This window comes from Bombina bombina, chromosome 8, assembly GCF_027579735.1.
Source record: "Bombina bombina isolate aBomBom1 chromosome 8, aBomBom1.pri, whole genome shotgun sequence".
Lineage (NCBI taxonomy): Eukaryota > Metazoa > Chordata > Amphibia > Anura > Bombinatoridae > Bombina > Bombina bombina.
This window is the reverse complement of record NC_069506.1, coordinates 170,063,593-170,080,188: the sequence shown is the minus strand read 5'-3', so window position 1 is coordinate 170,080,188 and position 16,596 is coordinate 170,063,593. Positions and strand designations below refer to the sequence as shown.

Here is a 16,596-nt window from a genome sequence, read left to right as displayed (position 1 = left end):
ATAAGATTGGATGTACTCCTGTATAGTATTCCACATGTTTGGCCACCAGAAGTTTCTTTTTATCAATTCAGTAGTACGTAATATTCCTGGATGTCCTGCCATGGGTGTGTTGTGGAATATCTTTTTTGTGACCTCATCCCTTCTGGAATATAAAGTTTCTCTCCATAATAGTAATCCCAATAAACTGTTCAGATGCTATGATGGGGTGATTGTTATTGAGGTCTTGAGGTTTGTCTGGTAACCGTGAGAGGGCATCGGCTTTACCATTTTTATTTGCTGGTCTATAAATGATATTGAAATTAAACCTAGCAAAATTTAGGCTCCAGCGGACTTGTCTTGCTGAGAGAGTTTTATTGCATTGCAAATATTGAAGGTTTTTGTGGTCAGTATATACTTTGATGGGGTATTTGGTTCCCTCTAGAAGATGTCTCCAATGTTCAAAGCAAAGGATTGTTTAATGGCTAAAAGTTCTTTTTCACCTATTGGGTAATTCCTTTCTACTGGTGTCATCATTTTGGAGAGGAAAGAAACAGGATGAATGGGGCTGTTTAGGGTTTCTTGTTGTGAGAGGACTGCTCCCAATGTAATTGTTGAATCCTTGTTGGGGACGAAAAACATCCCTGCCCCTGCAGGGGATGTTGAAGTTCTTATAAAAGCTTTCCTAAGGTTGTCATCGAGATATTGTTTTAAGTAGTCCAATTCAGGTTGGCTCATTGGGTAGAGATGACCATATGGGATGCTGGCCCCAGGTTGTAGCTCAATGGGACAATCGTATGGTCGCCGGGGAGGAAGATTCTCTGCCTCTTGGTATTCACTATATTCTTTTGGTAAAGTTTCTTCTTGTGGGTCCATCTGTAGAATGAAGGAATCTGATATACACTGTGTCCTACAGTATGTAGACGGAAAAGTAATGTTAAAGGGAAACCAATTAATGTGTGGATTATGAAGTTTAAGCCAGGTAATGATAGGAAAATGAGGTGATGGTATCACATCGAATGATAGAAGTTCTGTGTGACCTGAAAAAGAGACAAGAATTGGTTCTGTGTGGTGTGTAATAGGACCTGTGGGAATTGTGGACCCATCAATGACATGCACACAAATAGGATTCTTTTTGCAAATCAAAGGAATTTTATTAGAAACAACAATGTGGTAATCAATTAAGTTTCCATATGCCCCAGAATCGATGATGCCATCAACCTTCAGTTGGTTTTGGTGCCACTGTAGAGAAATAGTTAAAATGTTAAAGGAAGATTGATTGGTAGTTTGTATAGACGTATTAAGATATGTAGACCTACTTCTTTTTGACTTTTGAAGTAATGGACAATCTTGGACTGTGATTAGCACAATACATGCATAAACTTTTAACTCTCCTGCGTAATCTTTCTTCGGATGTTAAAGGTCCTCAAAGTACACCAATCTCCATTGGTTCGGTTGATGGTTTGCTTGTAGGTGTGTTATGGGGATCGTGGGGAAAACTTGAAGTCTTGGGACGAATATCAGAGGAATAGCGTTCAGCTCTGCGTTCTCGTAGTCTACGATCCAGTTGGACTGAAGATTTCATCAGGGCATCTAACATCTTGGGTAATTCGAAACGTGCCAAATCATCTTTAAGGTTGTCAGCTAGTCCGAGACCGAACTGATTCCTTAGTGAGGCCTGGTTCCATTGGGAGTCTGCGGCGTATATCTTGAACTCCGTAATGTAGTCCTCAACAGGCCTTTTTCCTTGCCTCAAACTTCTCATGGAGGCTTCTGCTGTTATCTGCACATCAGAGTCTTGATAGAGTTCATCCAATGAAGTAAAGAAGTCTTCCAATGATCCTAAAAGAGGGTCATCATTCTCACACAGGTTATCTGCCCAGGTCCTGGGTTCCCCTCTGAGGAAAGAGATGGTACTTAAAACTTTTACTCTCTCAGTAGGGTATGTTCTGGGCCTGAGGTTGAATAATAATTGACAGGAATTTTTGAACTGCCTGTAATGCTTCCTATTTCCTGAGAAAGTCTCTGGCATAGATACCTGAGGTTCTGGGGAAATCTCTTGTTGTGAAGTTTTCACTGTAATAGAGTCTCTTATAATGGTTCTTAATGATTGGTTCATGTCATGAACAGCTTGAGCTAGTTGGTCTACCTTTTGAGAAAGGTTATAGACTATTTGTGGAAGGTCAGCTGGTTCCATGATATCTTTTTATTGGCTGGCTTAGTAATTATATAAGGAATTAATCCTTTTAGGGAACTCAACTGCTGTACCTTTAAAATATGATTTGTTAATTTAAAGTAAGGAGAAAGAGGTATCGTGTGGCACACTTGTTAAAGAGCCTAAGTAGCTGTACCGTAGGTTAGCACGAGGTATCTAGGTATTTAAAATATAACTTTTATTATAAATGAGACTAAAAAAATTTTTTTTTTTTTTTTTTACACAAAAATATTATGATTTAATATTAAGAACATAAATGTAGCTGAAGAGAGAGGGGGAGATGACCATATATAGTGTATTAACTCTGTACCATCATATCAATCCTATTCAGCTAGGACACGGTGTGTCATAGGATGTTAGCAACAAAATTAAGTTAAAGGGTATAATAGCACTTGGACACCATTAGGAGTAACAGCAATAAAAAGCTACATCAGATATATTGGGATACTTGATTAAGTGATATAATCAGTTAAAAAATTAATGGGGTTAGTTCCAAAAGAAACTGCCCTATAGTGAAAATAATAGTAGACTTGCTTCTTTTGGGAGCGTTTACAATGAAAGAAGTGTTTCCCATAAATTTGGATGGGAGTATTCACAATAATTATCTATTTGTAAATAGTAACCCTGGTGTACATTGACAAGTATGTTAGACTCCTATAAGGAACAGTGTCAGTGTTTTGTTATTGAATCATTAGTAGGGTTTTGGACAATGCTTGAGCCAGGTGGACTGGCAACTCTTTATTCAACACAATAAATTGTATGAGTTTGTGTCAGGCTCCCACCAGGATTATCAGTTAGGTAGTTAAATACTTTGACAAAGCAGTTGGCGAAACGCGCATCAGGCGTTCGCACTGCTTCTTTTGGGACTTTGTTCAAAAATAGTATACTTATGGTTTATTCCTTTAATTTTGTTGATCATGTTAGTTAGTGGGTAATACGTATGGGGAAACCAGGGTTACTTTAAAACTTTGTAAAATACTCGCTCTAGTGGTTGATTGATAATAGCAGCACCAGTCGCCTCTACAAAACTTTATAGTTGATATATAATTTGTTGTATATATTGCTCAATATAGCTACCTAAGATAGCGATTATTCTGGTGTTAACCATTTAATAACAGCATTATATGCTCCCATGTTGTTGCACCAGACTCGTATACTTTTATAAGGATAAATAATGTGCAGTATGCATTGCTAGATCTAGCAATCAATAGGAGCTAACCGCTCTGGTGGCTGAAAGAAACCATTAGCATAAGATACCTCCACATCGCTGCACTAGACATTTAAATTTTAAAACGGAAACTGAATGTGCTCTGAAACTAGCACCTTATAGAAAACATTTGTGGTGTTACTCACTTCTAGAACAAATTCACACTACCTAATACCTAAACGATCTGATGATTGTGTGCTCTTTGCACAGTTATATGTACTAGTTAATCTACAAGAATTTTTATGGTAGTAGTATGTGTTTATGCGCTTTAGGCACCTTTTGTAAAGTCCTAGAACATCCTAAATTATGTTCTAACATCACTAATCTATACGGGTGTCCCTGGTACCCATAGTATTTAACTACCTAACTGATAATCCTGGTGGGAGCCTGACACAAACTCATACAATTTATTGTGTTGAATAAAGAGTTGCCAGTCCACCTGGCTCAAGCATTGTCCAAAACCCTACTAATGATTCAATAACAAAACACTGACACTGTTCCTTATAGGAGTCTAACATACTTGTCAATGTACACCAGGGTTACTATTTACAAATAGATAATTATTGTGAATACTCCCATCCAAATTTATGGGAAACACTTCTTTCACTGTAAATGCTCCCAAAAGAAGCAAGTCTACTATTATTTTCACTATAGGGCAGTTTCTTTTGGAACTAACCCCATTAATTTTTTAACTGATTATATCACTTAATCAAGTATCCCAATATATCTGATGTAGCTTTTTATTGCTGTTACTCCTAATGGTGTCCAAGTGCTATTATACCCTTTAACTTAATTTTGTTGCTAACATCCTATGACACACCGTGTCCTAGCTGAATAGGATTGATATGATGGGTACAGAGTTAATACAACTATGGCCTAGATTTGGAGTTCGGCGGTAGCCGTCAAAACCAGCGTTAGAGGCTACTAACGCTGGTTTTGGCCGCCCGCTGGTATTTGGAGTCAGTGATTAAAGGGTCTAACGCTCACTTTACAGCCGCGACTTTTCCATACCGCAGATCCCCCTACGCCATTTGCGTAGCCTATCTTTTCAATGGGATCTTTCTAACGCCGGTATTTAGAGTCGTTTCTGCAGTGAGCGTTAGAGCTCTAACGACAAAACTCCAGCCGCCTGAAAATAGCAGGAGTTAAGAGCTTTCTGGCTAACGCCGGTTTATAAAGCTCTTAACTACTGTACCCTAAAGTACACTAACACCCAGTAAAACTACCTATATACCCCCTAAACCGAAGCTCCCCCCACATCGCCGCCACTCGATTAAAATTTTTAACCCCTAATCTGCCGACCGCCACCTACGTTATACTTATGTACCCCCTAATCTGCTGCCCCTAACCCCGCCGACCCCTATTATATTTCTTAACCCCTAACTTGCCCCCCTCAACAACGTCGCCGCAAGCTACTTAAAATAATTAACCCCTAATCTTCCCGACCGCAAATCGCCGCCACCTACGTTATCCCTATGTACCCCTAATCTGCTACCCCTAACACCCCGCCGACCCCTATATTATATTTATTAACCCTCTAATCTGCCCCCCTCAACCGTCGCCGCCAACCTGCCTACACTTATTAACCCCTAATCTGCCGAGCGGACCTGAGCGCTACTATAATAAAGTTATTAACCCCTAATCCGCCTCACTAACCCTATAATAAATTAGTATTAACCCCCTAATCTGCCCTCCCTAACAACGCAGACACCTACCTTCAATTATTAACCCCTAATATGCCGACCGGAGCTCACCGCTATTCTAATAAATGTATTAACCCCCTAAAGCATAAGTCTAAACCCTAACACTAACACCCCCCTAAATTAAATATAAATTACATCTAACGAAATAAATTAACTCTTATAAATAAATGATTCCTATTAAAGCTAAATACTTACCTGTAAAATACATCCTAATATAGCTAAAATATAAATTATAATTATATTATAGCTATTTTAGGATTAATATTTATTTTACAGGTAACTTTGTAATTATTTTAACCAGGTACAATAGCTATTAAATAGTTAAGAACTATTTAATAGTTACCATAGTTAAAATAATAACAAAATTACCTGTAAAATAAGTCCTAACCTAAGATATAAATTAAACCTAACACTACCCTATCAATAAAATAATTAAATAAACTACCTACAATTACCTACAATTAAACCTAACACTACACTATCAAAAAATTAATTAAACACAATTCCTACAAATAAATACAATTAAATAAAACTAGCTAAAGTAACAAAAAAATAAAAAAGATCTAAGTTACAGAAAATAAAAAAATATTTACAAACATAATAAAAATATTGACAACAATTTTAAACTAATTACACCTACTCTAAGCCCCCCTAATAAAATAACAAAGCCCCCCAAAATTAAAAAATTCCCCTTATCCCTATTCTAATTAAAAAAGTACAAGCTCTTTTACTTACCAGCCCTGAACAGGGCCCTTTGCGGGGCATGCCCAAGAATTCAGCTCTTTTGCCTGTAAAAGAATAAATACAATACCCCCCCCTCCCAACATTACAACCCACCACCCCACATACCCCTAATCTAACCCAAACCCCCCTTAAATAAACCTAACACTAAGCCCCCTGAAGATCTTCCTACCTTGTCTTCACCATACCAGGTTCACCGATCCGTCCTGAAGAGCTCCTCCGATGTCCTGATCCAAGCCCAAAGCGGGGGCTGAAGAGGTCCATGATCCGGTCAAAGTCTTCATCCAAGCGGGGCAGAAGAGGATCTTCCATTCCGATTGAAGTCATCATCCAGGCGGCATCTTCGATCTTCTTCCATCCGGAGCGAAGAGGCAGGATCCTGAAGGACATCCAGCGCGGAACATCCATCCGGAACCGACGACTGAACGACGAATGACTGTTCCTTTAAGGGGACGTCATCCAAGATGGCGTCCCTCGAATTCCGATTGGCTGATAGGATTCTATCAGCCAATCGGAATAAGGTAGAATTTTCTGATTGGAACAGCCAATAGAATGCGAGCCCAATCTGATTGGCTGATTGGATCAGCCAATCGGATTGACTTGATTCTGATTGGCTGATTCCATCAGCCAATCAGAAAATTCCTACCTTAATTTCCGATTGGCTGATAGAATCCTATCAGCCAATCGGAATTCGAGGGACGCCATCTTGGATGACGTCCCTTAAAGGAACAGTCATTCGTCGTTCAGTCGTCGTCCGGATGGTGTTCCGCGCCTGGATGGTGTCTTCAGGATCCTGCCTCTTCGCTCCGGATGGAAGAAGATCGAAGATGCCGCCTGGATGATGACTTCAATCGGATGGAAGATCTCTTCTGCCCCGCTTGAATGAAAGACCTTTGACCGGATCATGGACCTCTTCAGCCCCCCGCTTGGGCTTGGATCAGGACATCGGAGGAGCTCTTCAGGACGGGATCGGTGAACCTGGTATGGTGAAGACAAGGTAGGAAGATCTTCAGGGGCTTAGTGTTAGGTTTATTTAAGGGGGGTTTGGGTTAGATTAGGGGTATGTGGGTGGTGGGTTGTAATGTTGGGGGGGGGGGGTATTGTATTTATTCTTTACAGGCAAAAGAGCTGAAATTCTCTGGGGCAGCCCCCGCACAGGGCCCTGTTCAGGGCTGGTAAGGTAAAAGAGCTTGTAACTTTTTTAATTTAGAATAGGGTAGGGAATTTATTATTTGGGGGGGCTTTGTTATTTTATTAGGGGGCTTAGAGTAGGTGTAATTAGTTTAAAATTGTTGTAATATTTTTATTATGTTTGTAAATATTTTTTTATTTTCTGTAACTTAGATCTTTTTTATTTTTTGTACTTTAGCTAGTTTATTTAATTGTATTTATTTGTAGGAATTGTTTTAATTAATTTATTGATAGTGTAGTGTTAGGTTAAATTGTATGGTAATTGTAGGTAGTTTATTTAATTAATTTATTGATAGGGTAGTGTTAGTTTAATTATATCTTAGGTTTAGGATTTATTTTACAGGTAATTTTGTTATTATTTTAACTAGGTAACTATTAAATAGTTCTTAACTATTTAATAGCTATTGTGTACCTTGTGTTAAAATAATTACAAAGTTACCTGTAAAATAAATATTAATCCTATAATAGCTATAATATAATTATAATTTATATTTTAGCTATATTAGGATGTATTTTACAGGTAAGTATTTAGCTTTAAATAGGAATCATTTATTTAATAAGAGTTAATTTATTTCGTTAGATAAAAATTATATTTAACTTAGGGGGGTGTTAGTGTTAGGGTAGTACTTATGCTTTAGGGGTTAATACATTTATTAGAATAGCGGTGAGCTCCGGTCGGCAGATTAGGGGTTAATAATTGAAGTTAGGTGTCGGCGATGTTAGGGAGGGCAGATTAGGGGTTAATACTATTTATGATAGGGTTAGTGAGGCGGATTAGGGGTTAATAACTTTATTATAGTAGCGCTCAGGTCCGCTCGGCAGATTAGGGGTTAATAAGTGTAGGCAGGTGTCGGCGACGTTGAGGGGGGCAGATTAGGGGTTAATAAATATAATATAGGGGTCGGCGATGTTAGGGCAGCAGATTAGGGGTACATAGGGATAACGTAGGTTGCGGCGGTTTACGGAGCGGCAGATTAGGGGTTAAAAGTGTAATGCAGGGGTCAGCGATAGCGGGGGCGGCAGAATAGGGGTTAATAAGTGTAAGGCTAGGGGTGTTTAGACTCGGGGTACATGTTAGAGTGTTAGGTGCAGACGTAGGAAGTGTTTCCCCATAGGAAACATTGGGGCTGCGTTAGGAGCTGAACGCTGCTTTTTTGCAGGTGTTAGGTTTTTTTTCAGCTCAAACAGCCCCATTGTTTCCTATGGGAGAATCGTGCACGAGCACGTTTTTGAGGCCGGCCGCGTCCGTAAGCAGCTCTGGTATCGAGAGTTGCATTTGCGGTAAAAATGCTCTACGCTCCTTTTTTGGAGCCTAACGCAGCATTTGTTTTAACTCTCGATACCAGAGTTAAATTTATGGTGCGGCCAGAAAAAAGCCCGCGGAGCGTTAACAGCCCTTTTACCGCCGAACTCTAAATCTAGGCCTATATATGGTCATCTCCCCCTCTCTCTTCAGCTACATTTATGTTCTTAATTTTAAATCATAATATTTTTGTGTAAAAAAAAAAAAAAAAATTTTTTTAGTCTCATTTATAATAAAAGTTATATTTTAAATACCTAGATACCTCGTGCTAACCTACGGTACAGCTACTTAGGCTCTTTAACAAGTGTGCCACACGATACCTCTTTCTCCTTACTTTAAATTATCTGATATATACCGGTATCAGGCACTGCCCTACTGTGATACGTAGGATTATCCATTAGGGACCCAAAGAGCTTAATACTCGTTCCCATCTTTAATTCCCTCTAACAAGGTGAGTTTTTCCTTTCTTAAAAAATATGATTTGTATCACTGAATAATATGATGATCCTTTATTGATAGAAAGGATTCAGTCAATATTAAGTGAGGTTTAGTAGTAAGAGTTCTGTATATTAATTCATATACAGAGAACTTATGTTTACTCTCCAATGCCAGAGGTAAATATCTGATACCTAGGTTTAAGGAATTATTATTAGTATTGAGATATCTGATTCCTAGGTTATAGGTATTACTATCAGTAATGAGAGTTTTAGGTCCTCTTATTGTTAATGCACAATATGAACTGACAAGGGTTAAACTTTGGGGAACACAGTCCTGCGATATTTACAATTTTATAAATATTTACAATCTTGTTATATAGTTGCAATGTATTAGTTACCTTGATTGAAGGTTGTCTCAGTTGTTAACCTCTGCTGTTAGCAAGTGCGTAAGTGCTGCCACTGATAGTAATCGCTGATCTCTGTAGAGAGACTGTCTCTATGTGAAATTCCCTTTGGTAATTCCGGTAAGAGTGTAGATTGATTCTACGTGAGAGGGAGAAGAGAGAGGTTACTCTTACCCGCGATCCGGTGGCGTGTGACGTCAGAGGAGGGAGGAGTTAGAGAAACCGTCGATCCGGTCCGGTCTTTGTAACGGATCTTTGCCACAGTCTAAACTTAACAGGTAAGAGCTTCAGAGGGTTGTGACCCGTTAATGGATTCCTTGATGGGAAATGGGAAGCAATTAGAAAGTTAGTTTCAATTGCGTGAGAACGCAGCAGTATTCCCCAGCGTTGAAACAATGACTTAAGTCTGAGAGTAAACGAGCAGGCTGTAATATTGATGCAATAAACGGAGGAATATATAAGTTCACTTGGTAATAGGAACAAGGTGTAGAGGCTTCATTAGTTTAGTTCAGTGAACCAGGAGCAGCTATGCTGTGTTAGAAAATTACTAAGCAATGAGTAAAAGCAAGAGGTAGATATTTAAAGGCATTGCTATCAATCAGATTGTTGTTGCAAATTAAAGGGATAGTGTGGAATCTCTGACACAATGATTAATCCAGCTTCCTACAATCACAGCTTTCCCCCCAGGGTAGTCATTGCCTGAGGCTATGCCGTGATTGGAGGAAGCTGGGTTAGTCATTGATGATGTGTGAAGAGAGGATCTCCAGGTGGGGAAGCTGCTCTGGCTGTGAAAAAAACAAAAGGTCAATTTTTACTCAAAACGGCTGCTTTCTAAACTTTGATGAATGAAAATGCCCCTGTTTTTAATAGTATTTTAAAAAAAGGGCTTTCATTCACCAAAGTTTACCTTCACTTTAAGAAATGACTGGACAAAAAGTCTAGCTTCTTGACAAGTAGGTAATTCCTAGCATATATGCTTATGGTTTTAGGATTATTATGCAACTACATTTTCTTCCTTGCTCACAATCACTGAAACTTTGTGTAAAACACAACTATATATACTCAAACATTTTTTATGGTACATACATCTGGTCACTAGTAATAATTTTTGTGTACTTACAGTTGCTAATGGCTGTTAGACAAATATATAGGATTTACCAGTGCTATAAATAAAGGGAACTGTCGAACTGAGGGCTTCCAGCTACCCACAGCAAAACGCTATTTTTTCTATGAGGTAAGGTATCCACCTCTTAGACAATAGCCGTGCTAGCCGATCGCATTATGCCAGATAGCTAGCACGCTATTGGCTAAGAGGTGGAAACACTACCTCATTGAGAAAATAGCATTTTGGCGTAGGCAGCAGGAGTCACTCAGTTCAGTATAAACTGCAGACAAATAAAGGAACTTTCAGCATGAAGTTTTTCTACTTCATGACTGAAAGTCTCTTTTATTTATAGCACTGGTAAATCATAGCGTTTTTTAAATCATCACCTTAACTGTTATCGAAAATGTTAATATTTACTACTTGAAACCCACATTTTTCTAACAGAGCAAACAATTAAAAAATTAATAATTCCAGTTTACTTCAGTTATCAAATTTGCTTTCTTCTCATGTTATTATTTGTTGAAGAGCATACTTAGGTAGGTAGCATGCATCTGTCTAGAGCACTACATGGCATCAAACACTGCTGTGATCTAGTGCTCCTGAAAATGTATTGCATTGTTAAAAGGATTCTGGAAAAACTGCTGCCATACAGTACCACTGTCAGGAGCATGCCCCTAAACCTACCTACCTGCTTTTCAACATATGATAGCAAGAAAACTAAGTACATTTTATTATAAAAGTAAATTGCAAACTCTTTCACCATTGATGCTCTATCTACCTTTAATAGATTATCTTTTTACGCTTAAATATTACCAAGTACAAATATAAAGACTATAGGTCATCTTATATAAGTGACACGAAGGCCTCCATGTACGAAGCAGCGAGATCTGCTCTAGAGCCCTTGCAGGGCAGGTTCGCATATGTGAGCCTGCTTCCCGCAATGTAAGAAGCAGCGGCCATTAGACTGCTGCTTCTTACACTCTCCACCACCTCTGATGTGACGAGTAAATATTACAGAGAGCTTGCTCGCCCTTGGTGATTAACAGCCTCTTCAGTCGCGTGATTGGTCACATGAGTGTGTAATGATACATACAGACCAGCGGACGAACAGATCCCCTGCCCGTATGTAGCAAAGGTGGGCAGACAGCTTCGCAAGTCGCAAGGCCCTATAGCAGCTTTGATGCCAGAAGTCTCTGTAGTTAATTTGAATGAAGGGCTGTTTTACTTATCTGTTTCAGATCTCTTCACTGTTGTCCATCTTGAATGCATTTTGACTTAGTAGTACGCGTCACTGCTTTCTCTCTCTCTCTGTGCATTTGCTGCTTGTACTTCTTGCAGTCATTTTGTGACCCTAATCCTAACTCCCAAAGCATTTGAATTTAAATGTTTCTCTCTAGGCCTAACCAAACTGAAATGATCATTTTCACAGAACTAGCCCCACTGCACATCTTCTCTGCTACCACTCCTGTTTGCAAAGCTTGTTGCTGTTTAACCACTTTACTTTACAGATATTTCAATTCTTTTTTTAAAAGCATTGACTTTCTGTCCTATTGCGGATTCCCTTATTATTTATAGATCACTTAAGCCCCCTTCATAGACTCTCTAAATGATGTTATGCTACAAAGCATACTAAAGTATATGATCCTTCATGTTAGCACAAGTACTACAATAAATCCAAATGTTATAAGAGAGACTATTCTAACTGGATAGGGCAATCTGTACTTAGTGAAACTAGACTACTGGAAACTAGCTAACGTCTCTCATTAGATTCAGATCTATTTTTGTTTTACTAAACTGTTGCCATCCTTTTATTATCAATTTAGATGCTCTCAAGCCACGCTCTTCAACCACTATTTTATCAGATCAGATAAATATGTGTTGTCGTATGTCTTATGTACTCATAACACCCCACCGTAAAATGCTATGAAATGGGTTTAGTGGTCTAAACATAATGGATAATAATACATATTATGCACTACGATAGAAGCATAGTAGCAAACCCTAATTACATTCTAATCAGTGTTTTTAAATTATAGATTAGTGTAGTGTTCTGGGAAAGAACAAAATAAATTCAGACAGGCGACTGAAAAGCTTTTCCTTAAAGGGGCATTGAACTCCTGAATTGTATGCAGTTTTAGGTTTTAAAATTCAAAATGTGTGCATTTCAGAAACATAGCCTGCACAAAGACTCAAGGCAAGATCACAATTATGTCATATCTGCTGAACAATTATTATCATTCCTATCCACGGTCTGTAGCTACTGTTGTCCTGCAAACAATATATCTTAGGTAAAAATATACCGGCAGATAAGAGTCGAGAAGCAATTAGTTACAACAGCAAGTATTTTCTATGCGAGTTACAAGACTCATTTACTGAGTTACATCAATCCAGTCTATACAACTGAGGTTTGCTTTATGGACACTAAAACGTTACCCTTATTTTTTTCAATATTTAAATAACTAGAATAATAAAATATTCTTATGCTAATATTTGACTTGAACAAATTATGATCATTAACCCCCTGGCTGCTCTTTTTGGAAACTAAGGAGTTAAAGGGATTAAACATGCAGTGTAAGTCCAAACAGAACCAGTTGCTGATCCAATCACAGTCACACGACTCAGATGGGCAACTAGCGCTGCTGATTGGCTTATAGTTTCCACTTGGGATCAGCAGTGCTCTGCATTTCTACTTTGTGTTTAACCCCTTTGCAGTAGCATAGGGTTGATAGTCGTAAAATGACACGCACTAACACATTTTATTATTATGGCATTTTAAGCGACTAATAGAATTTGTGGGTTTTCCTCTGTTTTAAAACAGTCATGCTTTATGTGTACATATTGTGTTTGCTTGCATCTTGTGCCTTGTGCAACAATCTTGTGTATTTTTCTTGCAGGTGGAAAGAGAGATCGCTATCCTCAAGCTGATTGAACATCCCCACGTTCTCAAGCTGCACGATGTCTATGAAAATAAGAAATATTTGTAGGTATTAAAAGACATTCCCTTGCTTCCAGCAGCCTGCGGAGCTTTGGGCATCTGTATGTGTTGGCATGATGAGTGTAGGCATTGTCAGTGCTCTAAGCTATGGTGCCTAGGCTTGCTTTGTAATGGGAACTTATGTAAATCACATGTCTTCCTTTTATTGCCTTTCTGGGTTACGGATCAGTCATAAAGAAGCAAGATAAACTATTGTTCTGCTCTGTAACTGTTGCATAAAATGTGAAACTGCTTTCAGGTTGTGTTTTTTTATTATTAAACAAGAGTGATAAAAAGAATGTATTCGGTATATAGCATGAGTGGATATTTTGCTGAAGCTAAGAATTGTTCTCAATTGGTTCAAATTAAAGTTTCATGAATCAGATAGAGCATGTGATTTTAATTTCTGCAAATTAATTCTATTATATAATTTCCTTTGTCTCTTGGTATCCTTTGTTGAAAAGCATACCTGGTTAGGTTCAGGAGCAGCAATGCACTGTGGGGAGCTGGCTGCTGTATTGATTGCTGCCCATATATACCTCCCATTATTGGCTCACCTGATATGTCCACCTAGCTCCCAGTAGTGCTTTTTTTTTTGCTCCTTCAATAAAGGATATTAAGAGAAATAAGTAGATTTGATAATTGAAGTAAATTGGAAAGTTGATTAAAGGGACATCATTTTTTTTTACAGTATTGAAAAGTTTGATAATATTAAAAAGTATTATCAATTACATTATGTTATGTTTTATTTCTCTTTAACATTATTTTAAAGTTCAGTCTCTTTCCAAACTCACCATGGGAATCATTATACAAATCCTGTCTCAGTGAGCTACTTCGCTAGAACTTGTGAGAGAGCATGCATTCTTGCACATGCACATTGAGGCACTGATATCATTGTCTATGTCACCCTTATTGTGCTGAGCTGCATCTCTTATAGACAATGGAGATCCTGCTGGGCATGCAACAAAATCCTTGTGAAGTTGTGGTCAGATGGTTACTGTAGTGCTCATGTAATTGCTTTGGTTCCCAATGCGCATGCGTTCAGGAGTGTGCTGCTGTTATAAATATGCAAATATAACATTGACAGTTATGACTTGATTGGCCAGATTTCTTAAAGGTACAACCTTCTCTGGAGGGCTGTTGTTGAGGACCTAGAAATGGGAAATATAAAGGTATTTTGTGTAATACAAATAAGCTTTGTTTTGGATAACAAGTGAGTGAATTTTAACTGCATTAAGAAAATATAAGTATATGCAACAATTTTTAAATATACGGTTATGGAAAGTTTTGTAACGCTATAAAAATTGTGTGATCTATCTTAATCATTATACAAAAAAATGGGTTTCATGTTCCTTTAAAGCTGAAAGTTTATTGTAAAAATTAGAAAGTTTGTATCCTTAAAGGTACAGTAAAGTCAAAATAAAAATTCAATGGATTGAATAGAGCATGGGATTGTAAATAACTTTCGAATTCCCTTCTATTATCAATTTTGCTCAGTTGCTTTGGTATCCTTTGTTAGAGAGCAATCCTAGGTGAGTCCAGGAGTGTGCACGTGTCTAGCCATCTGGGAGCAGTGTGTGCACCTTTGTTTGTAGTAGGGTGTATTTGATTTGAACCAAATATATTTTAATAATGATTTAAATCACAATTTAAGTAACTAGTCAGTAAGACTGATTTAAATAATTTTTATTTTTAGAATAATAACTTTTCAGACTATTTTTGGGAGGTGAACTATCTCCTGTTCAATAGGTTAATCATTCATATTTGATCAACTTTTCAGCTGCCCTTAAATGGAAGGAGAACATTTAGATTTAAATACTTTTATTTAACTAAAGAAAAATAACCATCACCTTAATAATAAGAATTTAAATAGTTTTATTTAGCTAAAACTTATAATATTAGATTTCATTTTTAATGCTTGCCCCTCCCTCCTAAGAGTTAGATCCTTGAGCAGATCTGTTCAACTCCAAACAATCTTCAATTCAGTGAGGTTCTTCAAACTTAGTATGGCTTGATTCAGTGTACATAGATTTGCAGAGGAGCAATGGCATTAACCCCTTAACAACCAAGGACGTGCCAGGCACATCCTACAAAAAGTGTCAGTTAATGAGCAAGGACGTGACTGGCACATCCTCTGGGGTTTCAATCGGTGAAAGCAATCCTGATCGCTTCCAGCTGCTTTCAGGGTATTGCAGCGATGCCTCAATATTGAGGCATCATGCAATACCCTTCTGTGGCCCTCTGCATCGGCCAGCAGTGGTGCCGATCGTTGGTGGTGTGGGAGGGCTTGCAGGGAGGCGGGTGGGCAGCCCATCACTGGTAACCGATTTCCTGTCAGTGGGGCTAATGGGTCCAGCAGCATGTTCGCACGCAGGGGGGCAGGAGCTCGCACGCAGGGGGACCACTATGCTATGGTACATCTATAGTGAAAGAGAAGGGAGAGGGATGTTTATGTATTGGGAAAGGGATCTGGGAGAGGGGGGTAGGGTATTGAGGGAGGGCAGCTACACTACAGAAAATTGGGTTTTTATTTATTTTTTATAAAAAAGGGCACTTTTTTTTTTTTTTAATTTTTTTTTTAAATTGCTTTTATTATCATATGCAACAAATAACATATTTCAATTACATGCTCTGTTAATCATAACAGAAAGATAAATTGTACAATATAGTAAATTGAAATAAAGAAAATAAAAAACAAAAAAGAATAGAGTAGAGTCTGTAGTCCATTCTTATTCTCCTGAAAACTTTGTACAGATTATTATCAAATATAAAAGGAGAACAAATAGATATAAACTTAAAGTAGTTGACTTGTACACATAAAACTTCAACATCCCTCCTAGATCAGTGACTTTCTTGATATGGTCTGTATTGGTATAGTATGAATATTTATTTGGTTATTTAACTTACACACCAAAGGTGATGCGGGACCCGGCTGCTGTAGTGGTGTGAGTGCGCTCCCTGTTTTTTGCTTCCATGTACATTATCCAGGGTTCCCATGTTTCTATGAATGTGTCTGTAGTTGCCATTAAATCCGCCACTGAGCTAGACATTTTGTAAAAGTACTCTATTTTTTGTTATATGATGTGAAATCCTTGCGGTTCTTTTTTTCCAGTATCTAGCTAGGCATAATCTTGTGGCTGTACATATGTGAGCAATTAATTTATTTTGTTTTGGTAAGAATCCTTTCATTGGAAGGTGCAATAAAGCATGTTCCGGCAATAATGTTACTTCTTTGTCATATATGTCATGTAGTAATTTGTTGGTTTCTCGCCATAAGTGTCAGATTTTTTCACAGTGCCACCACATGTGCATATAAGTGCCAGTCTCCCCGCAGCCCCTA

The 16,596-nt window shown here is 38.1% G+C and overlaps 1 protein-coding gene across 1 annotated transcript in view; it reads left to right on the top strand.

Moving 5' to 3' along the window:
* LOC128638069 (serine/threonine-protein kinase BRSK2-like) overlaps positions 1-16,596 on the top strand; it is a 392,907-nt gene that overhangs the window by 231,951 nt on the left and 144,360 nt on the right. Inside the window, exon 3 of the mRNA XM_053689937.1 lies at positions 13,177-13,262. Coding sequence (XP_053545912.1) covers positions 13,177-13,262 — 86 coding nt within the window. The remainder of the gene's footprint in view (positions 1-13,176; positions 13,263-16,596) is intronic.